Genomic DNA, 24,593 nt, shown 5'->3' with positions numbered 1-24,593 from the left:
GCTCCTTCCCCACCCCACCTCTCCTCCTGCCCGGATCGGGAGCCTCGCTGCGCCTCGATGGCTCTGGCGCTTGGCAGCAAAGTTTTTGCGGTTTGGTGTCCGCTCTTTTTTTTTTTTTTTTTTCTTCTTTTTCTTTTCTTTTCCTAAAAGGCTCTCTGGCGCGCGCGGTTGGAGAGCCGGGTGGACGTGGCCACTGTGTGCGGGGCCGGGAGCTCCCCGTGTCCCGCCGCACCGGCTCCTCCTCCCCCGGGAGCCTGGGACGTAGCCGGCCACCCCGGGCTGTCCCAGTCCCTCCTCCTCCTCCTCCTGCCTGAGCCGGGCAGAGCCAGCCGGGAGCGCCTGTGCCCCGGGGGCATCGGGGCAGAACTGGGGTCTGGGTCTGGGCTGGGGTCCGCGCTGCCCACTGCAGGGAGCGCAGGTGCATCGGGACATGTGCGCTAAGGATTGGGATGGCCAAGGGTCCCTTGCACCCCCGAATGGTGGTTGGGACCTTTGGTTCGGGCCATGCAGGGCGGTGACTCTGCACCCAGCTCCTGTCCTGGAGGGCAGGGGGGCAGGTGTTTGTAGGGCGAGGGTCGAGGTGGGGGGTGCATCCTGTTCATGCATATTCATTGCATTTGCTCGAAGGTAGGATCAGTTCCCCCAGATGGTGATTTTTTTTTTTTTAATGGGGGCCTTGGAGCCGCTAGTATGTATGTATGCCCTGTGGTGTCCGAAGGCGTTGGGTTGTGTGTATGTTATAAGGAGGGTGCCCTGCGGAAGAATTAGGGGAAATCGCGCCATCTAGAGGAAAACGGTGAGCTCCCAGCTCCCTGAGGCTGCAAGGTTGTGTGCTCTGGGCCAGAGGTATCTTGTGTGGCAGGCCAGGAGGCCCGAACCGGTCTCCAAGGGAGAGCAATCAATCCCCTGTGTGTCTGCACCTCCGAGCTCAAGAGATCGAATCGCAGGTCATGCCGAGGGGCTTGGTCACCCCGAGGAGGCCCATCCCCTGCCCATCCGGCTTTGGGGTCCTCCAGCAGAAACAGAACGTGGCACCTGCCGGTAAGAGGGGGCCCGCTCTGCAGGCACCTACGGCAGAGAGCTGGGAAAATCCACGCACGGACCTTGCTCTTCTCCCGAGTGGGTTTTCCCGGGAATCCTGAGCTGCCGTCCCCGGAAAGGGGGGGTCGGCTGTGTCGGAAGGGCAGCTGGAGGAGACCTTGGAGGGGTCTCTCGCCAGTCTGCGCAGGAACTGTGCGGGGTAACAACAAAGCCGTCTGTCCATCTACAGAGAAGAGGCTTCCTGCCGTTCCACGGCCACGGCAGGCGACAGACAAGCCCCTTTATAAAGGGACGTAGAGCCGAAACCGGTTTGGCTCAGTGGGTAGAGCGTCGGTCTGTGGACTGAAAGGTCCCAGGTTCGATTCTGGTCAAGGGCATGTACTTTGGTTGCGGGCACATCCCCGGTAGGGGATGTGCAAGAGGCAGCTGGTCGATATTTCTCTCTCATCGACGTTTCTAGCTCTCTATCCCTCTCTCCTCCTCTCTGAAAAAAATCAATAAAATATATTTTTAAAATATATATAAAGGGACATAGACTCCAGTGACAATGGGGCAGACTTCGCTGGGTATGGAGCAGGCCCTGGGCGGGGCACCCCACATCCAGGGAGCTCTGTGTTGCTGGGATTAGCAGTGAGCTGGGCGCCCCTGCTCTGACCGGGACGATAGTGGCCCCCAAATTTATTTATCCAGCCACTAGGGATGAGACCCTCTGCGCAGGGATGCTGGTAAGAGAGACCTCCCGCCTCCTTTTCTCACCATCCCAGCTGCCATCCTTCCTTCCCTCCCAGATGGCGGACAGGTGACTCCTCTCTGAATAGACACGTAGAAAGGTGGATGGCTTGCCTTCCCGTGGATAGAGCGTGAGCCGGCGGATTGAAGGGTCCCGGGTTCGATTCCGGTCAGGGGCATGTACCTTGGATGCGGGCACATCCCCAGTAGGAGGTGGGTGTGCAGGAGGCAGCTGATGGATGATTCTCTCTCATTGGTGTCTCTAATTCTCTATCCCTCTCCCTTCCTCTCTGTAAAAAAAAAATCAATAAAATATATTTAAAATAGCATTCCCTACGTTTGGAAAAAAATCTACGTTTTTGAGGCCAGTGACACTTGCTTTTTCTGGAAGACTCCAGAGTCATCTTCCATTAAAAAAAAAAAGAGCATCGTCTGCGAACTTGACTCACAATCCCACAGGGAAGGGTCAGATATAGCATAGGCGTCTGCCATGTTGAAGGCCCCTGCTTTCCAAACGCCATCCACACACTGAGCAGACCTTGAACCTGAGGCAGGGAGCTCCAGCTTCCCCGTCTGCCTGCTCTCCAGCCCCCTTCAGATGGCAGGCATGTGTTCCCTCCCTTTAGCTGTAAAGCTAGGAAGGAGCAATGTGAACAGGGCGGTGGGATAAAAGCAAGGACCGCCCCGCCCAGGGCTGCACACTCATCTGTAGACAAGCTGAGGTTCCTCAGGGCACCCTCTCACAGGCCCGGACCTGCTCCTTGCCCCTCGTCGCTGAGTTTGGGGGGGTCATTGTGCCCTGAAACGGCACACATGGGAGTTCGTGTTATTTTTAATTCAGTATCAGCTCACGTCGTCCGATGCTCGGTTCTCAGCATGCTCGTTTCCAGATGCTCCCTTCCCCCGTTACCCCGAAGCGCACCTGGCCTTGTGCCTTGGCCGTCTCAAGATCACACGGTCAGAAAAAGCCAGAGGCCGCCACCAAGGCACATGCCCTTGACCGGAATCGAACCCGGGACCTTTCAATCTGCAGGCTGACGCTCTATCTTATCCACTGAGCCACACCGGTTTCGGCCGGGTGCCAACCGATTTTAAGAAGAAAAGCCACGGAGGTGGATAGAAGGGACGGTCACGTACGTTTGACACATCTGCTCCCTCCGGATCGGCGCCCTTCCCCGCCTTCCATCCGCTGGGGAGCCTCTCTCCCTTGGCTTCGCCTAAGCCGCTCTCCAAACAACCTTGAACTTGATGAATGTCGTGGTTATCTGTTCCCCGTGGCTCAGTGTCTGCGCTGTGTGTGCGTGGCACCAAATAGTTCATTAATCCAAAAACGCTCCAGCCGGATCCGAGAGAGAGACACACACAGGCTCCCTGTGCGTCCGGACGCTCGCCTTCTCGGTGCGTCAGTGGTTCTAAGCTGGTTCTTCCCCAGAGAACATTCTGGAACGGGGAGAGGTAAACACCGGGGCCCAAACGCTGCTTTAGAACGAGAGGCAGCCCCGAGTGTTTTCCCAAGGTGTGGCCCCAGGTATGCAGGGCATTGAACCTCAGGCTGACACGAAAGCACAGAATGTCACTCTCCCAAGGACCTTCCTCACTTGTTCAGCGACATGTTCACGTGGTCAGGGGTGGGCAAGGCCAGTTAGGTGCCCAGTCAATACCAGCTCACAGGCTCCCTGGAGATATGGGGTCCCCGAAGCCAGATGCTCACCTCCCCGAGGCAGCCAGGCCACGATCCCGCAGGTTGAGAAGCTGAGGGGATAGCCCAGCCAGCGTGGCTCCATGGCTGAGCGTTGACCTAGGCGCCAGGAGGTCACGGTTCGATTCCTGGTCAGGACACATGCCCGGATTGCGGGCTCCATCCCAAATAGGGGGCGTGCAGGAGGCAGCCGATGGATGATTCCCTCTCATTGTGGATGCTTCTATCTCTCTCTCTCCCTCTCCATGCCTCTCTGAAATCAGTAAAAATATATCTTTAAAGAGAGAGAGAGAGAGAGAGAGAGAGAGAGAGAGAGAGAGAGAGAGAGAGGCTGCCCCAGGAGCTTACTGAGAAACTCCCAGGTCAAGAAGGAAAGGTGTGAAGAGGTGGAGGGGGGAAGCTTAAACCCCAAATATCAGGGAAATGCAACCCTAGAAACTGCCACAGGCCACCCAGCGGGCTCCTCCCAGCTGGGCTGAGGCCGGGGGAGTCTTTACGTCTGTTCAGAGCAAGAGAATAAGCACACGGAGGGAGTAGGGTTCCTGAAGGAGAAGCATTTTGCCCCAGATACTCCGGTGCCTGGGGAGGAGTTGGTGAGCTCATCGGAGGTGGTGTGACAGCCGAGCCACCCGCAAGTCAGCAAGCAGGGCGGCTTCTGGCAGGCCACGTGCCTTCTGCAGGGGGGGTACATGTCATCCCACTTGTACTTACATCTGTTCGTCCCCTTGGGCTGGTGAACCCGGTTCTTCCCTTGGATCCATTTGCGCTCCTGCCAGGATAGAAGGAGACATCGGACTGTCCCACTGAGAGAGGAGACAAAGCAAGAAGTGGTCACTGGGGAGGGAGCAGGCAGCAGGTGGCTGACCGTCTTGGGTAAAATGGGAGGCAGCTGGATAGCCTGGTTGGTTGACTGACTGGTTTTATATGTGCTTTTATCGACCCTGGGACTACCTGGAGGGTAGGGGCCAGTGGTCATTCAAGATGGTGGTGGTGGTGGTGCCAAAACCGGTGTGGCTCAGTGTATAGAGCATCGGCCTGCGGACTGGAGGGTCCCCTGTTCGATTCCGGTCAAGGGCATGTACCTTGGTTGCGGGCACACCACCAGTAGGGGGTGTGCAAGAGGCAGCTGATCGATGTTTCTCTCTCATCGATGTTTCTAACTCTCTATCCCTCTCTCTTCCTCTCTGTAAAAAATCAATAAAATATATATATTTTTTTAAAAAGATGGCGATGGTGCCTAGTGGCCAAAATGAGCAACCCTCCTTCCCTGCCAGGTCTGTGCCCAAGGTCAGACACGCTGTGTGGGCCCCCTACCCACAATGGGCACCCGGCCATCTAGGAAAAGCCATTTGTGATATCACTTTGGTAGAATATACACTCAGAGGCCATATGATGATGATGATGATCCCTGAACACATCATAATCTGGCTACTCCGTGTGTGTCCTATAGAATAAAAGGCTAATATGCAAATTGTCCCCTCGACCAGGAGTGCGACCAGCAGGCAGGCAGGCCAGCCAACCGCCCATGTCCTTTCCCCCTGGCCAGGCTGGCTGGACACCACCCATGCACGAATTCATGCACCGGGCCTCTATTTACCTATGAGGCCGTGGGGTTTTGTGGAAGAGCCACACTCAAGGGGCCAACGAGCCGCACATGGCTCGGGAGCCGCAGTTTGCTGACCACTGGTCTACACGGTGCAAAGGCCAAACCTCCACTTTGATGATGTCCAGATTCAGCCTCACACATTTTTTTTTCTCGTGAAAAGAGAAAAAAAAGCCCTTGGCGTCACCTTCCCCAAATTATTTGCTTCTGCCCTAAGACTTGTTTCTGCCGCCCAGATGAACGCCCATCAAGCCCCTCGCAGGAATGCTGCGGAGTGCCAGTGGCCCCATGGCCCTGGGTCCCTCCCAAACTGTATGACCAGCCAGCCCTTTACAGATGAAGAAACTGGGGTGCAGAGACCAGAAGTCTTGCTTTCAAAGGTTCCGTCTTGGGCCAGGGCAGGGCTGGAAGGGGTTTTTGTTTGTTTGTTTGTTTGTTGTTTTTCAGAGAGGAAGGGAGAGGGAGTGAGAGAGAAACATCAATGAGGAGAGAGAATCATTGATGGGCTGCTCCTGCACGCCCCACACTGGGGATCGAGCCCGCGATCCAGGCACATGCCCTGACTGACCGGGAATCGAACCGTGACCTCCTGGTTCATAGGCCGGCGCTCGACCACTGAGCCACACCAGGCCACTGTTTGCAGGTCTCTGCTGTGTTTCCGGCCTGGAGGTGCTGCAGAGCTGCTGCTGGTGGTGGAGGTGGTGGTGGTGGTGGTGCATTTGCTGGTGGGAATACGAAAGGGTCCCTTCTCTTGTATTATAGGGAGGCTCAGGCCCTCTAAGATGCTTCTGTGCAGGCTGGCTCTGTGCCCGCCTCAGCTGGGCCAACCCTGAGAAGAATGCCATGTGGCACCTGGATTTCAGTGGGCAGACCTGTAGCGGTGTGCACACCAGGGCTTCCGGTGAAACTCGGTGTCAGGGGGGGCAATAATTAGGCAGAACCTGCTAGACGGAGGCCTCACTGTTGGAGGGAAAGATGGTGGCGGCCAGCTGTAAAGACAGGCGAGCAGAGGCCCTGGTGGCTTTGAGTCCCGAGGGAACAGCAGCCAGCTGAGGCCTTACCTGTTCTGGAGCCAGATTCGGGGTTGTGCCTTGCAGTCTCTCGGGGGCTTTCTTCCCTCCTGCCCAGGCTCAGAGCTGGCTCCTTCCGAGCCAGACCCCCCTCCTGGCAGGCAGAGCGCCCTGCAGCCTGTGTGGCCTCCGGGGGCGGCGAGAGAGAGAGAGAGAGAGAGAGAGAGAGAGAGAGAGAGAGAGAGAGAGCGCGCGCGAGCGAGCTAGGACTGTGATAGTGCTTAAGAGCAACATCGAAATTTCGAAATTGGACAAAAACTGGGCACTCTCTTCCAAAGAACCAGATGAGCAGGCTTGCAAGTGAGGAGGGGAGGGGAGGGGGGAGAGAAATGGGTTTGACTGAAAACACTTGCTCCAGCGTCCTTGTGCTCGGTCCAAAGGATGCTCAGGGGGCGCTGCCAGGCTCTTAAATAGCCCGGGAGCCGGGGCAGGAGCGCGGTGGGGCTCCGGGCACCCTGGGGAGGAGGCACCTTCTCTCCTAGAAACACAGGCGACCGCGTGGAGGGTGAAGGGAGTCATCACCATCGCCCCGATGATGCCCTCCCCAGAGCCGCCGCCTCAGTGGCAGGGCCCCCAGCAGCGCAGGGACCGCTGTCTCCATGCCCCCAGCTCCGGAGCGCGGCGGCCAGGGCAAGCGCCAGGCCGGGTGGGCGGGTGGGTGGGGCCACGGCGGGCCGGGCGGGCCTCCAGGTGCACCCCTGGCTGAGGCCCCAAGGGCCACCCCGCCTGACCCCGGACCAATTTGGGGAGCGGATCTGCAGCCGCTTGCACCCAGTGAGAGGCAGGAGCGGCTTTGGGGCGCTGTCTAGCTGGAGAGGGGACCCGGGTTTGTCTCCAGACGCGGTTGGAAGGTGAAGGGGGAGGATCTGGGGGGGCCTCGCATTCTGCAGGGCCAGCTGGCTCGGGGATTGCGTGCTTTCCGCGTGGGGAGCCCCGTGTCCCGGGGTCCCTGAGGTCCCAGCAGCCCAGCAGCCCGGCGCCTCCTCGGTCCTCCCCGCCCAGCGCTCCCCCCTCCCTCCACCCGTCTTGGGCGGCGCTGAAACCCGAGCCCGAGGGGGCGGGCGGCGGGGCCGGGCCGGCATTGGCGGGGGGACCCGGTGATGGATGATGGCGAGGGCGGGGCGCGCGCGGAGGAGGGGGCGCGCCGGGCCGCCCGCGGGGCCGAGTGGGGGACCGAGCGGGGGACCGGGCCGCCCCGGCTCGCTGCTCCCGCCGGCGGAGCGAGGCTGCTGGCTGCCGCCTGCTCTGCGCAGCGCGATTCATCTTCTGCTTTTTCTTTTTTTCTTCTTCTTCTTCTTCTTCTGAAAACTCCTCTTTCCAGGGAGAGGCTAGTGGTCACAGGCCGAGCTGGATGGATGGGTATGGGGAGAGGGGCAGCACCGTCATCATCAGCCCTGGGATTCTGGCCGACCCTCGCCTTCCTCCTCTGCAGCTTCCCCGCAGGTAAGGCACCTGGTCTCCGAGCGGGTCGGTGGCGCCCCGTTTGGGGGGGATCCGGCCTCCCCTTTCCTCCCCCCCCCGTCTTTGTCTCCCCCTCTTTCCCTCGGGAGGCGCGGGGATGCCCGGGAGCTCCAGGGGGGACCCTCCTCCTCGGGCTGCACGGGACCAAAAGGTCTCTGGTCTTGGGCCAAAGGTGCATCCTAAGTTCCCAAAAAGCGGGGAGCAGGGATGCGCCCCTTAGAGGGGCCCTGGAGGGAGGGGTGCAGGGGAGGCACAGCCTTAGAGCAGGGGGCGCTTTACCCAGCTCCTCGCCCCCCACTTTTTGCAAACCTGCCCTGCGGGCGTCCAGGGGTGCCCCCCCCCCAGGCACCCCGGAGGTCCTGGCCAGGTCCCCCGCCGCCGCCCTCTCCTGGGGGGGACCCCGCGCCCTGAGCCCTCGGCCCGGGGCACCCCGCAGCCCCGCGTCGCCCCCCGTTTGTTTTGACGGGTGTCCGAGAGGGGAGAGGGTTTCAGAATTAAAAGCCGGGGGGGAAAAAAGCCCATCTGTTTCCAATGAATCCCCCATAGTTTTTCACAATGTTTTTGGCAGATCGCTGCTTTCAAATTCCTCCGAGCCCGGGCCTCATGTTTTTGTTGGGGGAAGGGAGGCTAACTCCACAGAGGAGCGTTTGTTCGCTCCCAAACGCTCCGGTTTCTTGACTTTTTTTTCTTCTTCTTCTTCTTCTTCTTCTTCTTCTTCTTCTTCTTCTTCTTCTTTCTTCTTCTTCTTCTTCTTCTTCTTCTTCTTCTTCTTCTTCTTCTTCTTCTTCTTCTTCTTCTTCCTTCTTCTTCTTCTTCTTCTCCTTCTTCTTCTTCCTTCTTCTTCTTCTTCTTCTTCTTCTTCTTCTTCTTCTTCTTCTTCTTCTTCTTCTTCTTCTTCTTCTTCTTCTTCTTCTTCTTCTTCTTCTTCTTCTTCTTCTTCTTCTTCTTCTTCTTCTTCTTCTTCTTCTTCTTCTTCTTCTTCTTCTTCTTCTTCTTCTTCCTTTTCCTTCTTCCCTCCTTTCTGGGGGAGGGGAGGGGAAAGGCCCGAAACCCAAGCACGCCTGCTCTGCGTTCTGTATAACGTTTGCGTAAAACTTTTATTTCATTTCGGCCATATGCTGCTCGCAGCTGGGACACGCCGGTGGGAAACCCTTTATACCCTGTGGTTGTTTTGTGTGTGGTTTTTTTCCCCTTTCTCTTCTTGCTAAAAGCATGCACGTGAGCCCCAGCGTGAGGGCCGGGGGCGGGGGGGGGGTCCCCTGAGCCGAGGCAGGATCCCTCCTGGCTGGTGCCCTTGGGTGGCCAGCCTCCGAGGTGTCTTCTTGGCGAAAATGCGAGCGTTGTTGAGCGTGTTTCGCTCCGCACACAGCCCCGCGCTCTGCAAGAAGGGACTTGAGCGAGAGAGAGAGACCGGGAGGGGTTGCAGTTGTTTTGTTTTGCTCCCCAGCCAACTGGGTTTCAGAAACTGGCAGAACTGGGCCGTCGGGGCTGCAGGCTGCCGCTCCAGGGGTGGGGTGGGGGGACATGCAGGCAGGCAGGCAAGGCAGGCAGGCAGGCGGCACAGGCGGTGGCTGGCGGAAAGGGCCTGGGATTAGTTTACCTCCCCACCCCAGCCCTCCCTGTTTCCGGGGGGGGGGGTCCCCTGCAGCCTCGGGGTGCAGCTGCATCCCCATGGGCGCCCCCCGAGAGCCCTCACCTTCTCCCAGCCCCGGATTCCACCGGGGAGGCCCGGGCCGAGGACCAGGGGGTGCGGGGTGTCAGTGCCCCAAAGAGCACTGCACCCTAGCCCACCCTCCTCCTCCTGCACCCTAGCCCGCCCTCCTCCTCCTGCACCCTAGCCCGCCCTCCTCCTCCTGCACCCTAGCCCGCCCTGGAGATGCTGACACCCCCCCCCTCAGCGGGTCAGACAGCAGGGGGTCAGTCCTATACACCCCTCCCCCTCACCACCCCATTTTTTTTTTTTTTAAATAAGACCATTTCTCCATCTACAATGCGGTCTGGCTGAAAGGCTGTCTTGGTTCCTTCCCAAGAACTAAAAAAAAATAAATAAATAAATTTAAAACGACCCTCTCCTTGAAAGCCAGGTTCCCCTGCTTTTGCGGGGGGGGGGGGGGGGGGCTGGTGGACTCTGCAGCAGCCTGTGCAACTCAGTTCGGTCCAGATAAGGATCCGGCCCATCGGGGTGTCCTAGCAGATGGGTTGATAAATGGCTTTTGTCCCCGCCCGCCCGGCCAGCCAGCCACCATGGGGGGATGTGATCTCAGCTCTCCCTCCGAGCTGAAATTGAGAAGGGGGGTCTTCGAGGCCCTTAAAACAACACCTTCCTGCTCTTAAAGCGGCAGCAGCACCCGTTAACTTCTGGGGCCGGAGAGGGAGGAAGGATGGGGAACTCCGAGGGATGCTTTTGTTGGGAGGTTTTTTTGTGTTTTTTTCTTTCATTTCTCCTTGTTTCCCAGTTTGAAGCGTCCCCCCGGGGAGTCTGGGGGGAGAGCCGGCCGGTGGGGGGGTTATGTAAACTCGCCAACCCCCCGAATTCCATCACTCTCCTTTCCAAGGAGCCCGTTTCTCCAGGCCCGTCCGTCCGTAACCCAAACCCGGCCGATGGAGCAGATACGGCCGCGGCCACTGTCAGGCCGACCGGCTAAGGTTGCTGCTAATGTGAGGCCCGGACAGCTGCCTTTAAGGCGAGATTGCCCACCTCACTGAAACCCGAGCTTCCAGGAGCCCCAGACTCAACAGGCTGGGGGTGGGGGCGGGGGTGGGGGGCTGCAGAAACCTGGGTCAGTCAGTTTGATCAAGAAGAGGCGGAATGAGCTATGTCCCCAGCACAGACGGGCCGTCTGGGCCCTGATGCATTAGCAGGGGGTGGGGGTGGGGGGGCTGCAGGTCCGAGGGAGGGCAGGATGGAGGTCCCAGGGGCAGAGGGGGCTCTGGCCGAGGGTGGGGTGCAGGGACACGCAGGGACCCCTGGTGTCAGGCCACGGCCGCTCCCGCTGCAGACAGGTGGGTCGGACCGGAAGCCCAGGTCAGTTGGATGCCCGTCGGCTGGCATGGCCGCCAGGAGGGTGGGCGCCCCGGGGGCCCACGTGCAGTGGGACGGGGTCACGTGGAGAAAGATGGCGTGGCTGGGACACTGAGAGGACTGTGTCCCTGAAGACTGTTTGCATGTCCTCGTTCCCCGTCGATGGCACAGCCACTGGGCCCCTGGCTTGAGTGGCATTGGGGGGGGGGGGGGGCGGGCCTTCTCCGAGCAAGGCTGGCATCTGCCACACCCACTGGGCCCCTGGCTTGAGTGGCATTGGGGGGGGCGGGCCTTCTCTGAGCAAGGCTGGCATCTGCCATACCCACTGGGCCCCTGGCTTGAGTGACAGTGGGGGGGGGGCGGGCCTTCTCAGAGCAAGGCTGGCATCTGCCACACCCACTGGGCCCCTGGCTTGAGTGGCATTGGGGGGGGCGGGCCTTCTCAGAGCAAGGCTGGCATCTGCCACACCCACTGGGCCCCTGGCTTGAGTGGCATTGGGGGGGGCGGGCCTTCTCTGAGCAAGGCTGGCATCTGCCACACCCACTGGGCCCCTGGCTTGAGTGGCATTGGGGGGGGCGGGCCTTCTCTGAGCAAGGCTGGCATCTGCCATACCCACTGGGCCCCTGGCTTGAGTGACAGTGGGGGGGGGCGGGCCTTCTCAGAGCAAGGCTGGCATCTGCCACACCCACTGGGCCCCTGGCTTGAGTGGCATTGGGGGGGGCGGGCCTTCTCTGAGCAAGGCTGGCATCTGCCATACCCACTGGGCCCCTGGCTTGAGTGACAGTGGGGGGGGGGCGGGCCTTCTCAGAGCAAGGCTGGCATCTGCCACACCCACTGGGCCCCTGGCTTGAGTGGCATTGGGGGGGGCGGGCCTTCTCTGAGCAAGGCTGGCATCTGCCATACCCACTGGGCCCCTGGCTTGAGTGACAGTGGGGGGGGCGGGCCTTCTCAGAGCAAGGCTGGCATCTGCCACACCCACTGGGCCCCTGGCTTGAGTGGCATTGCGGGGGGCAGGCCTTCTCCGAGCAAGGCCGTCAGGTAAAGGGAAAGGGGCTCCGTTGTGTCCTGTGGGCTGTGAGGGTGTGTGCTTGGTGGACGCTGTGCCTTTAAGGGATGGCAGGGGAGCCGGGTCTAGCTGGGGTCAGGTGGGGTGTGGGGGGACCAGGGCAGAAAAGACTGCTCAGAACCAACAGCATCCTTTTCAGGACACAATGAATGGATGCGGTTGAAAGCTGAAGCCGTCGGGGCTTCTTAAACCAGCTCCCTAAGAGAAACCCACCCAAGGCGCACGTTGTCCCGAAACGTTGGCGCGTTTCCTACGGCAACATATGGTGGTTCTCAAAGTGCGGTCCCCGGGCCACCCCAGCACTCTGGGAGGGACCCTGTGGTCTCTGCTTGAACCAGGCCGTTCTGATGCTCAGGGAGATAGCTGCTCTGAGAATTCTCCCCTTTCCTCTTAGACCGCAGCGGTTGTTAAAACATTAGTCCTCGCCCCGCTGGTGTGGATCAGTGGTTAGCATGCATCCATCCATCAACCAGGATCGCAGTTCCATTCCCGGTCAGGGTGCATGCCCGGGTTACAGGCTCCATCCTCAATGGTGGGGGGGGGGGGGGGGGGAGAGGAGGTGTGCAGGAGGCAGCCGATCCGTGATTCTCTGTCACTGATGTTTCTCTCTCCCTCTCCCTTCCTCTCTGAAATATATATATATATATATATATATATATATATATATATATATTTAGTTAGTCCCCACCGAGGACACATTTCCCAGGGATCTGGCCTTCTTGCTCCTCTCTCCTCCCAGGCTCCTCTCTGTTCCCTCCCCGCCCCTGGCTCGGCGTTCCACACAAGGTGCCACCCAGCCGCGGGCCGGGAAAGCTCATTTCTGGAGTCAGACTGTGTCCTCTGGGCCTCGCTCAGGCCTTCCTTTCACGCGCCCTTCCGCCCGAGCGGCCCTCCCTCTGCGCCCAGTCCCTGCAGAACGGGGCCCATCACTGCTCCCCCTGCTACGGGGCGGCTCAGGATCCCAGCTCACACCGGGTGTGTGTGTGTGTGTGTGTGTTTGTGTGTGTGTGTTTGTGTGTGTGTGTGTGGGTGTGTGTGGGTGTGTGTATCTGTGTGTGTGTGGGGGTGGGTGGGTGTGTTTGTGTGTGTGTGGGGGTGGGTGGGTGTGTTTGTGTGTGTGTGGATGTGGGTGTGGGTGTGTGTGTGTGTGTGGGGGGGGTGTGGATCTGTGTGTGTGGATCTGTGTGCGTCTGTGTGTGTGTGTGTGGGTGGGTGTGGATCTGTGTGTGTGTGTGTGTATGGGTGTGTGTGTGTGTTTGTGTGTGTGTGGATGTGTGTGTGTGGGGGGGTGTGTGTGGGGGGGTGTGTGTGGGGGGGGTGGATCTGTGTGTGTGTGTATGGGTGTGTGTGTGTTTGTGGGTGTGTGTGTGTGTGTGCATCTGTGGGGGGGTGTGTGAATGTGGGTGTGTTTGTGTGTGTGTGTGTGGATCTGGGTGTGGGTGTGTGTGTGTGGGGGGGTGGATCTGTGTGTGTGTGTATGGGTGTGTGTGTGTGTTTGTGTGTGTGTGTATGTGTGTGGGTGTGGGTGTGTGTGTGTGGGGGGGGGTGGATCTGTGTGTGTGTGTATGGGTGTGTGTGTGTTTGTGGGTGTGTGTGTGTGTGCATCTGTGGGGGGGTGTGTGAATGTGGGTGTGTTTGTGTGTGTGTGTGTGGATCTGGGTGTGGGTGTGTGTGTGGGGGGGGGTGGATCTGTGTGTGTGTGTATGGGTGTGTGTGTGTGTTTGTGTGTGTGTGGATGTGTGTGGGTGTGGGTGTGTGTGTGTGTGGGGGGTGGATCTGTGTGTGTGTGTATGGGTGTGTGTGTGTTTGTGGGTGTGTTTGTGTGTGTGTGTGTGTGGATCTGGGTGTGTGTGTGTGTGTGTGTATGGGTGTGTTTGTGTGTGTGTGTATCTGTGGGGGGTGTGTGTGGGTGTGGGGGGTGTGTGTGTGTGTATCTGTGGGGTGTGTGTGTGGATGTGGGGGTGTGTGTGTGTGTATCTGTGGGGTGTGCGTGGATGTGGCTGTGCTCGAACCCTGGGCCCGTGCCCAGCTGGCCTGCAGGAGGGAGAAAAGCCACTTCACACGCCTGCTGACCCGGAGTGGCCAAGCAGAGGAGCCAGGCCGCCGGGGCAGAGCCAGGGCGGAAAGTTAGCAGCCCGGGGGCCGGCCCTGGGCTCCGGGGGGCGGGTTATGCCTGCCTCCAAGCAGAGAACCCAGACTGCCACCTGCAAGCTTCCATCCGGTCTGAAAAGGGGCGTCTTCCTCTGCCATAACCTCCCTCCTGCAGAGCCCGGGAGCTCGGCTCAGTCCGCCGCCCTGAGCCCGGGCGTGGGATGGAAGCCCTGGCCCACCTGGGGTCCCCCCCCCTGCCCGGAGGAGCCCTGGCCTGGCCCCCGGGGGCGGGTGTCTCTGTAAGCCTCGGTGTGCCCCATCCCTTGGCAGGCGGCGTGGTTTCTTGCAACAGCTTGGCAGGCGCGGAGGCCTGGGCACAGCAGCGCCGCTGGGCGCGGCCGGGCGGGGGGGGGCTCGCTGTGTGGCATGCAGCCACCACCCCTGCCCACACTTGGCATGTGTGTGGGGGGGAGGACTTAACCCCCAGCACTCCGTTCCCCCCTCCCTTCCCCCCCAACTCACCGAGAACATCCCTCTGGCCTCGCTCTTCGTCCGTGAGCCCAGTGCCAGCGGGTCCCCCGGGCCTTCCAGGGGGGGGACCCTCAGGCTGGTCGTTCCCGGGGACCATCTCGGGCTGGACGGGGGAGAACCGGCCTCCGCAAGGCGACCAGGCCTGTCTGCCGGCAGGTTCGGTGAGGCAGCAAAAGCCAAGACACCTGGGCGTGATCCTCTCGGTGTCTGATGCCAAACACCTGCACGTTTCAGAGGGCGAAGGAGCAGGATTCTTACGGGGAGGGGCGGGGGGGAGAGGGGGGCGTGGAGAGAGACGCAGGAGACCAGGCAAGCAGCCCCTGGCATCTGTGCAGCCAGGAGCCCCCAGCACACCCCCCCCCCCCAGGGCAGAGCTGACCAAATACTGTAGCTCCAGGGAGGGGTATCGTCTCCCAGATTCAGAGCTGAGAGACAGGAGAGGGTGCAGAATGGCCGTCACTCCTGCTGGGTGTCACGCTGCTGGGGGAGGCGGGTGGCCCTCCCGGCCGGTGCCCAGCCCCGAGGCCACCCTCAGGCACCGCACCGGCCTGTTGCCAAAGAGAGGAGCTGCCCCAGGGGTGGGCAGGGAGGACAGGGCGTGGCACAGGGGCCATGGCACAGGACGGCCGCTCCCGCATGGCAGCCCCAGGGCCCGTGCCATGAGCTCTCTCTCCTCCCGGCCCCGCCTGCTGCCATCCCAGTTGGAGCCAGTGGCCTCCTGAGCAACACTGTGTCCCAAAATAGTGTTGTGAGTGTGCCGTGTCCTTACTGGCAATTATGGGGGGGAGGGGGAGGGTTGGGGGGGGGGGTGCGATCAGCTGGATCTATGGGAAGGACTCAGGCTGGCGCCTGACATTGAAAAGCACACGGCTCTGTCCACAGAGGGATCTTGGCCTAGCCTAGCAGTGTTTCCCAAACTTTTTTATTTTTTTTTTAAATATATTTTATTGATTTTTTTCACAGAGAGGAAGAGAGAGGGATAGAGAGTTAGAAACATCGATGAGAGAGAGTCATCCATCAGCTGCCTCTTGCACACCCCCTACTGGGGATGTGCCCGCAACGAAGGTCCATGCCCTTGACCGGAATCGAACCGGGGACCTTTCAGTCCCGCAGGCCGACGCTCTATCCACTGAGCCACACCGGTCTCGGCTGTTTCCCAAACGTTTTGACATAGGTGTACCCCTTCTATAATTTTCATAACGCTCATAGAATGAGGCGCAGCTAAGCAGTGCAGTGCCTGTCCCCACCAAACTCCGGTGCAATGCGTGCCCCCACCAGACTCTTCCCCCGGTACCCCTGGGGGTCCGAGGACCACACTTTGGGAAACAGTGACCTAGGGGATGGCACACAGCTGCAGGCAGCGGTTTCCACCCCTGGGGCCAGAGGACAAAGGGAAGAGGCTTGGGGGCCCCAGGCCATGAGGAGGGCCCCGGGCCTGGCTGGTCTCAGAGCTTCTGAGTGGCACCGGCGATGCTTGGGGGGCGGGGGTGGGGGGGAGTGATGGGGGAGAGGAGACAAGGGCCACTGTCGGGTGGTGGTGGTGGAAATAGAAACAGCCTGGGGCCCATCCAGCGTGGCTCAGCGGTGGAGCGTCGCCCTGTGAACCAGGAGGTCACAGTTCAATTCCGGGTCAGGGCACAGGCCCGGGTTGTGGCTCCATCCCCAGTGTGGGGCGTGCAGGAGGCAGCCCATCTATGATTCCCTCTCGTCATTGATGTTTCTCTCTTCTCTTCCCTTCTCTCTCTCTCTCTCCCTCTCTCTCTCCCCCTCTCTCTCCCTCTCTCTCTGAAATCAAATCAAAATATATTTAAAAGAAAAAAGAGAAACAGCCAAAACCGGTGTGGCTCAGTGGATAGAGCGTCGGCCTGCGGGCTGAAAGGTCCCCAGTTCGATTCCGGTCAAGGGCATGTACCTTGGTTGCGGGCACATCCCCAGTAGGGGGTGTGCAGGAGGCAGCTGATCGATGATTCTCTCTCATTGATGTTTCTAACCTTCTACCCCTCTGTTTCTCTCTGTAAAAAATTAATAAAATATATTTTTTAAAAAGAAAAAAGAGAAACAGCCTGGAGACAGAAGGTACACAACCGTGTGCGCCTCCAGCCTTCCCTCTTCCGTCTAGTGCCCCCTAGTGGTGGAGTCCAGCAGGGAGCCCGGTGACCAGAGAAAAGGGCCCAGCCCCTCTGCCCGAGGTTGGCTCTATCAGGGGCACAGCTGGCACTCAAGGCCCCAAACAACTCCTGGCTGCACGCTCACCCACCGGCAATTAGAGCGTGTCTGGCCCCATTAAACCCCGCTTCCCCCATGCCCTCTGCAGCCTCCCCATTCTTCCATCCTTGCTGCATTTGTTGCATCTCAGCACTCAGATGAGACGTGTGTGCTCCGCGTTCTGGAAGCTTCCGTGGCTCACTCCAGAACCTTCAGCGAGGCGTGCATGTTCCACCCCATGCACACCCCGGACCTGGAGGCCGCCCGCTTTTCCCCTTTAAGAAGAGGCAGTTTTCCCCGTTCCCAGGGGCCCACCCCACCTTACCCCTCCCCCGCTCGGCGGCATCTGAAACCTGAGCTGATCCCTCTGCACGCGGGTAATTTATTGGCCTATTGGGCTTTTCGTGGTGGCAAATTGCATTGTCTCTATTCCCGGGTTCGGGCTGCAGAGCGGAGTGGCTCACCGCATTCCTGAGGCTCCTCTCTCAGGCCCCCGTCCCTTCCCGCCCCCTCTGCGCGCAACAGAATACCTTTTATTGGGCTCCTTTGTCATGCAAACGAGACGGTCCTAATCAGGCTATTCTCCGAGATTGGGCTTGATGAGCGGCTCAGAGGAGGGCTCAGAGGAGTAAATATTTTCATCTCCCGATGCAGCCAGTGCTCCCAGCTCCCTGCCTCCCTCCTTCTGAGCGAGAGGCGCTGGGTTTGCTATGAAAAGGCCCAGAATGAAGCCGTCTGGAGCCCACCTCCCCTGGCGGAGACACGTTACATACGTGGCATGCCGTGGAGCGTGAGGCGTGCGGGGGGGACCGAGGGTTCCAGGGCACAAATGAGGGCGCTGCCGAAACCGGTGTGGCTCAGTGGATAGAGGGCCGGCCTGCGGACTGAAAGGTCCCGGGTTCGATTCCGGTCAAAGGCATGGACCTTGGTTGCGGGCCCATCCCCAGTGTGGGGTGTGCAAGAGGCAGTTGGTCGATGATTCTCTCGCATCGATGTTTCTAGCTCTTTATCCCTCTCTCTTCCTCTCTGTGGAAAATCAATAAAATATATTTTTAAAGCAATAAAATTAAATTAAAAAATGAGGGTGCTCAGGGCGGGAGGGGGCTCTGAGCCGGGGTGTCCTGGGTGAGACGGGTCAGCCAGCCCCACCAAAGGGCTAGGGGGTGAGGCCGGGAAAGGTGGCCACGGACACTGAGGGCTGCCTTCAGGATATACAGGATGCAATGTTTGAGCTTTTTCTGGGCGGCTCTACAGAAGGATGGAGGGCCCCCCAAAAAAAAAGTCCTTGGGAGGCAGATGTGGGTCCACAGCTGGAGATGCCGAGGGGGCAGCCCCCACCCGGCCCAGTTCAGTGCAGTGGGCAGGTGTCTGCAGGTGGAAGCAGTGACCTCTGGCCCCAGGTTCTGATGCTCAGGGCGCATCTCGAGAAGCCGACAGGGAGGTTGGTCCCAGAGCGATCGATGAGGCCCGCGGTCGGCAGACTGCGGCTCTCTGGCCCCTGGAGTGTGGCTCTTCCACCAAACACCACGGCCCCGGGCGCGTCTGTGTTGAAGAAGCGGCATTAGAAGACGTTTAACTTTAAAAGATGCTTCTCTCCAAAGACATGTCCGTCGTTGCGCCGCTGATACTTGACTCTGTGGACTCCTGAGTTTGCCGACCGCTGGGTCAGGCTCTCGCGGAAGCCGATGGCGCAGAGGAGACGGGTCTGACGCCTGCCCAGGGGTCCCTCCACCCCCAGCAGGTCTGGGGGCCCTGCCTGCACCCCGCCCGGGGTCGGTGCAGCCTCTGGATTCTCCTCTGCTTGTCCCCCCCTGTCACTCATCATAGTTTATAGATTTTCCACAGAAGAGGAAGGGAGAGGGATAGAGAGCTAGAAATATCGATGAGAGAGAACCATCCACCAGCTGCCTCCTGCACACCCACCACCGGGGATGTGCCCGCAACCAAGGCACATGCCCTTGACCAGAATCGAACCTGGGACCCTTCCGTCCGCAGGCCGACGCTCTACCCGCTGAGCCACACCGGTTTTGGCCACCTCTGTGACTTCTAAACAAATCTGAGTCTTGGCTCTGAATTCTTTCTTCTTTCCGCCCCCCACCCCTCTTTGTTTCTTTCACATTTTTTTAAAAAAAAATATATTTTACTGATTTGTTTTACAGAGAGGAAGGGAAAGGGATAGAGAGAAACATCCATGAGAGAGAAACATTCACCAGCTGCCTCCTGGCACAGCCCTCCACCTGGGGATGTGCCGGCAACCAAGGCACATGCCCTTGACCGGAATCAAACCTGGGACCCTTCCATCCGCAGGCCAATGCTCTACCCACTGAGCCGCACCGGTTCCGGGGCGGATAGTGGTTTTTTTTATTTCACCATCTGGGTGGGGCGCGTGTTTGCAGAGTGGGTGGCGAGGCTGGATGCCCACCCTGACGGCGTGTCCCTTGCTCTCCCCACCCCACCCCACCCCACCTTCACCCCGCAGCCGCCTCCCCCTGCAAGATCCTCAAGTGCAACTCTGACTTCTGGAGCGCCACGGCGGGCGGCCCCTCGCCGGCCTCGGACGACCCGGCGCCCGAGTTCTGCGCGGCCCTGCGCACCTACGCGCTGTGCACGCGGCGCACGGCGCGCACCTGCCGCGGCGACCTGGCCTACCACTCGGCCGTCCATGGCATCGAGGACCTCATGGGCCAGCACAACTGCTCCCGGGAGGGCCCCACGGCGCCGCCGCGCCCGCGCACGCCGCGCGCGCCGCCGCCCGCCGCGCCCGCGGGGCCCGGCGACAGCCAGGAGCGCGCCGACAGCCCCGAGGTGTGCCACTACGAGCAGCGCAGCGGCCCCCGGCGCGCCAACTACACGCACTGCGGCCTGTTCGGGGACCCGCACCTGCGCACCTTCACCGACCGCTTCCAGACCTGCAAGGTGCAGGGCGCCTGGCCGCTCATCGACAACAACTACCTGAACGTGCAGGTCACCAACACGCCCGTGCTGCCCGGCTCGGCCGCCACCGCCACCAGCAAGGTGAGGGGGGGCCGGGGCTGGGGCTGGGGCTGGGGCTGGGGCTGGGGCGGGGTTGGGGCTGAGGATGGGGCTGGGCTGGGGCTGGAGCTGGAGCTGGACTGGGGATGGGCATGGGAATGGGGCTGAGATTGAGGATGGGGCTGGGGCTGGGGCTGGGGCTGGGGCTGAGGTTGGGGGTGGGGCTGGAACTGGGGCGGCCTGTAGGGTCCTATCGCCCAGGCCGTGCTGTCAGGGAGGGGCCCAGACTCAGCCCTCTGCCCCCTCAGACGCCTCCTGCACCCACCGTGTCCTGGTTACTTTTCGGAAATGAGCAGATCACTTACAAGGAACGTTCTAGAGATCCTTAATGTTGCCTAGAGTGCGGGGGTTTCTCAAAACGCGGGCCACCACCCACCCCTCCGGGTTGGTGAAATCGGCTTTCTGGGGGTCAGAGCCACCGGGCAGGAATCGATGTACAATATATGGTCGTTTCCTTGGGCGTAACCCGGCGCCCCTAACGCACGGTACGTGGTGAGGGTGAACGCGGGAGGGGGCCTGGTTTCCGTAGCGCACGTGTGTCCACACGCGTGTATGTGTGTGTGTGTGTGTGCGCTCACGTGTGCACCCCCGTGGCCCAGGCGGTGGGACAGCCCTCACCGCTGGAGGGTGTCCTGTGGCCGGGATTCCGTCTGGCCCCCTCAGGGCCGGTCCCCCCAGGAAGGACATGCTGCCAGGGCGCCGGGCTGGCCCTGTCCCCCCCCCCCCCACACTGTCCCTCCGCGTCCCATGCCAGCCATTCCTGAGGCCAGCCCCCTGCTGGGCAGGAGATAGACGAGCAGGTCTCTGCCCCCCGGAGGCCCTGCCAGGCCCTCGGCGCCCGGCCCTGAGGTGGCAGCCGATGTGTGGCCAGCTCGATCCCTGTCCTGTCCCCCTCCCCGCCCTCCGCGGACCACGGGGGGACCAACCATGTCAGGACCCCCCCAAGGAGGAAGCGGAGCCAGGCTGAGGGGCACCGGGAGCTTCTGCCTGACCCTCCTGTCCCCACGTGACCCCACTCCCCTCCTGCCTGCCTCGGTCCGGGGGGCCCTTGCTCGTTGCCATGGCGATGGCATCATCCACTGGACCATCCTCTGTTCTTGTGAATAACCAGAATCTGGGCCGTTTCAGCCAACGTTCTCCACCCCCTCCCCCACCTCCCCATGGGCGTGCCTCCACGCCTCCTCTCTTCCCGCCGGTGCCAGCTGCACCCATTTTGCAGGCCGGCAAACTGAGGCTGGCGGAGCAGAGGATCTCGGGGTCCCTGCCTCCCACCCCCTCTCCCCGTCACACTCACCATTCTGCCTCTGCCTGGTCTGTGAGCCCCACCCCCTCCCCCGGATGTGGCCTCCGTGGGGACACGGCCCCGGAGCCGGGCCTGGCGTGTTGCGGCCGCTGCGTGAACAGACATGGGTGAGGCGGGCTCTGCCCGTCCCAGGCCCGCTGGCGGCGTGCCCCCTCCCTGGCTCTCCGCGGGCCCCGGCGTGCTGCTGCTTGTGGTTGAGGCCTGGCACCGGTGCCAGGGAGAGGCGGGCGGCCTGTCAGCCTTCCAGGAGGCCGTCTCGGCGGACGGACGGATGGCGGCTAGAGCAGAACCAGCCTTTCCTGTTCGGGGAGACGGCCCGGCCCCCCACCCAGTGTCTGTGTGGCCCTGAGCACACAAGGCAAGGGACCCCGGAGTCCCTCCCCCGAGCAGGCCCCCCACCGCCCGGACCACCCTGGCCGGGGCCCACCTCGGGGCCCCCTGCTGGCAGCCTCCCGCAGGGCAGGAGCCCGGACGGAGAGGAGAGGGGGGGGGCTGCAGCTGCAGCTTCCTAGGGTCCGAGGAGGAGGAGGAGGAGGAGGAGGGCTCGGAGCAGGAAGGAGAGGCGGGGGCCCCCTCTGTGGTCCCACGGCTCCCACAGAGCACCAGGGCCCGTTATTCAGCCAATTACAACAGCAGATGATGACCGTTAGTGTTTCATTAGCTGTGCTTTTGTTTTTTTACGGCTCATTTTTCTATATGGTTTTATATATATATATATATATATATATATAGTTATATAGTTAATGAGCTGCGGGGTTTTCTAGAGCACATGTGTCAAACACAAGGCCCGCGGGCCAAATCCAGCCCGCCAGGCCTTGCAATGTGGCCCGCACTGCGCTGTCATCGCTGCACTCCGCTGTCAGTTTATGACATTGTCAGTTTATGACTGTTCAGTAAACCATTCGGCCCGCGATTTAGGCTGGATTTTAGATTTTGGCCCCTTCTCTGATTGAGTTCGACACCCCTGTTAGAATCATCATCTAAAGTCCCTATTCTAGCCGACACCGGTGTGGCTCAGTGGATAGAGAGTCGGCCTGCGGACTGAAAGGTCCCAGGTTCGATTCCGGTACATGCACACACGCCCACGCACATGCGCACATACACACACACACACGCATGCACACACACACGCACACACGCACGCACACGCACACGCACACGCATGCACACACGCGCGCGCACACACACACACACCCCGCCGCCTGCCGTCCCCGCCCCTCCTCACCCCTCTCTCTCTCTCTCCCCCCGCCCTCCCGCCCCCTCCCTCCCTCCCTCCCTCCCCGCAGCTCACCATCATCTTCAAGAACTTCCCGGAGTGCGTGGACCAGAAGGTGTACCAGGCGGAGATGGACGAGCTGCCGGCCGCCTTCGCCGACGGCTCCCGCAACGGCGGCGACCAGCACGGCGCCAACAGCCTGCGCATCACCGAGAAGGTGTCGGGCCGGCACGTGGAGATCCAGGCGCGCTACATCGGCACCACCATCGTGGTGCGCCAGGTGGGCCGCTACCTCACCTTCGCCGTGCGCATGCCGGAGGAGGTGGTGCGCGCCGAGGAGGAGCACGGGGCTGGCGGCGACGGCCAGGGCCTCTACCTCTGCCTGCGCGGCTGCCCCCGGAGCCAGCAGATCGACGTCCAGCCCCTCGGGGGGCCGCCCGGGGCCGAGGCCCAGGCCCCGGACACCTTCCCCTACGAGACGGCCGCCGCCAAGTGCAAGGAGCGGCTGCCGGTGGAGGACCTGTACTACCAGGCCTGCGTCTTCGACCTGCTCACCACGGGCGACGTCAACTTCACGCTGGCCGCCTACTACGCCCTGGAGGACGTCAAGATGCTGCACTCGGACAAGGACAAGCTGCATCTGTACGAGAGGACGCGGGAGGCCCCCGGCCGCGCGGCCGCAGCCGCGGCGATGGGGCCCGCCCCGGCCTCCCGGCTGCTCCTGGGAGGCCTCCTGCTCCTGGGCCTGCTCCCCGTGCTCCCCGAGGCCCCGGCTGCCTAGGAGGAGGGAGAGCCGGGCTCCTGCAGGAAGAGCCGGGCTTCCCCCACCTCCTGAGCGCCTGACTCGGGCTGCTGCTGGGGCTGGGCTGGGGCTGCACCCTCGCCCTCCCGACGGGCTGTGGTGACCCACTGGTGCTGTGCCGGCTGTGGCAGGGCGGCTGAGTGATGGGGGTGCCGCCCCCTGCCCTGCCCTGCCCGCCCGGCCACGGACACGGGTTGGGGGGGGTCACGCCAGCGCCCCCCAGCGCCCCCGCCCCCCGCCCCGCGATGCACTGAACGCCCCGCGATTGCTGCACGCACACTCACACGAGCACACTCGCGCACACTGAGCCCGCCGGGCCCACAGGCGGGGGGGGGGCCGCCCCCCACTTTCCCCCGGGGTCTCGGGGCGCCCCGGTCCCCCCCCCCCGCCCCCCGGGACGGTGCGTGTTGGCATGTGCTCAGAGCGACGCCACTCACGGGCTTGGATGCCCTTATCTGGTCCCTCCCCCCTCCCTGTTTCTCCCCCTCCCCACAACCCCCCCCACACTGTGCTTAGGAAGTCGAGTTGAGTTTCTAAACGTCCACACACAGAACTAACTAACTACCCTTTGACTAATGATCCTTCCCGCCCAGCAGGCGGCAGGAGCCGGGCAGGGGGCTGGGGGCGCGGGGCCCCTGGGGGGGGGCTGGGGGGACGGGGCCAGCTGGCCTGCCCTGACCCTCTGCCCGCTGCTCCCCTCTCCTCCGTCCACCCCGGTCTGCATCCCGCACCCGGGAGGGAGGGGAGCGGAGCAGGCGGCCCTGGCAGGGTCTGCCCCATCGGCGGGTCCCTTCCCCTGAGCCCCCGGGCCACACGGCCTGGGAGACCTCCCGCTGGGAGCCCAGACCCGTTCTCCCCTCTGCTGCTGCTCCAGGGACCCCCCGCCCGCCCGCCCGCCCGCCCGCCGGGCTCCTCTGGCCAAGGTGCTGCCAGGCCCTGGGGGCCGCCCTCCCTCCCGCCCGCCCCCTGCTGCCCCGGGACCTCTCATACACTGGCCCAGGAGGCTGCGGACCCGTCCCGCCTCCCCCTCCGAGGTCCCCTCTCTGCCAAACCCCCCTGGTGGGCGGGCGGGCGGGCAGGGGGGCGGGCAGGGGGCAGGAGGCCCCGCTGGCCCTCACACCGCCCCTGCGCCGGAAGGAAGAAGTGAAGCACTTTATTTTGGGTTGCGTTTGCTCTCGCGTTCTGCTTGGAAGCGGGGACACCCGTTCCCTCCCCCTCTCCCCCCACCTCCTCGCCGGCCCCCCGGGGAGGGTCCCCGCCTGTACATACTGTAAATTATTTATTAACGGCTACCTGCAAGTAAAGTTTGGGTGTTTTTTTGTTTTTGTTTTTTGTGACTTCCCTTCGGACTTGCGTGCCCAGGGGGGGTTTGTTTTTTTCTGGATAACGGATGCATTTGCAGGGTGCAGAGCGGACGTGGGTGGGTGGTGCGTGTGCCCTGGCTGTGTCTGGGAGGGAGGGAGTTACTGTGTGCATAGCGTGTGCACGCGTGTGCGTGTGTATGCCTGTGTTGTCAATGTGCGCGGAGGACGTACCAGGGTCGCCCTACTCCTCTGAAATGACTCTCGATCCTTATCTGGGGGAGAGAGAGGGCCCTCCGGGGTGGTGAGGGGGGGCACCACCCACCCGTGTGAGGAGGGCCCAGGCCTGCTCCGAGGCCGGGTTCCCTGCTGGCTGTCACTCCGCGTCATCCCGCAAAAACGGCCCGCTGCGCCAGACAC

General features: G+C 61.6%; 1 protein-coding gene across 1 annotated transcript; it reads left to right on the top strand.

The window, feature by feature from the left end:
- Positions 1-7,298: 7,298 nt before the first annotated feature.
- RGMA (repulsive guidance molecule BMP co-receptor a) lies at positions 7,299-24,197 on the top strand. The gene is made up of 3 exons (XM_084869177.1): positions 7,299-7,585; positions 18,998-19,533; positions 22,141-24,197. Exons 1-3 carry the CDS (start codon positions 7,498-7,500, stop codon positions 22,849-22,851), a joined length of 1,335 nt encoding a protein of 444 aa, XP_084725303.1. The 5' UTR covers positions 7,299-7,497; the 3' UTR covers positions 22,852-24,197.
- The last annotated feature ends 396 nt before the right edge of the window (positions 24,198-24,593 follow it).

The sequence above is a fragment of the Pipistrellus hanaki genome, assembly GCF_964339955.1.
Source record: "Pipistrellus hanaki genome assembly, chromosome: 21".
NCBI classification, from domain to species: domain Eukaryota; kingdom Metazoa; phylum Chordata; class Mammalia; order Chiroptera; family Vespertilionidae; genus Pipistrellus; species Pipistrellus hanaki.
Note: the sequence above shows the minus strand (reverse complement) of the source record. Positions and strands in the feature narration are given on the sequence as shown.

Coding starts and splice junctions, on each gene's coding strand:
- RGMA (XM_084869177.1), top strand. CDS start 7,498: ATGGGTATGGGGAGAGGGGCAGCACCGTCATCATCAGCCCTGGGATTC. Junction 7,586..18,997: donor CCTCTGCAGCTTCCCCGCAG/GTAAGGCACCTG, acceptor TTCACCCCGCAG/CCGCCTCCCCCTGCAAGATC. Junction 19,534..22,140: donor CCGCCACCGCCACCAGCAAG/GTGAGGGGGGGC, acceptor CCCTCCCCGCAG/CTCACCATCATCTTCAAGAA.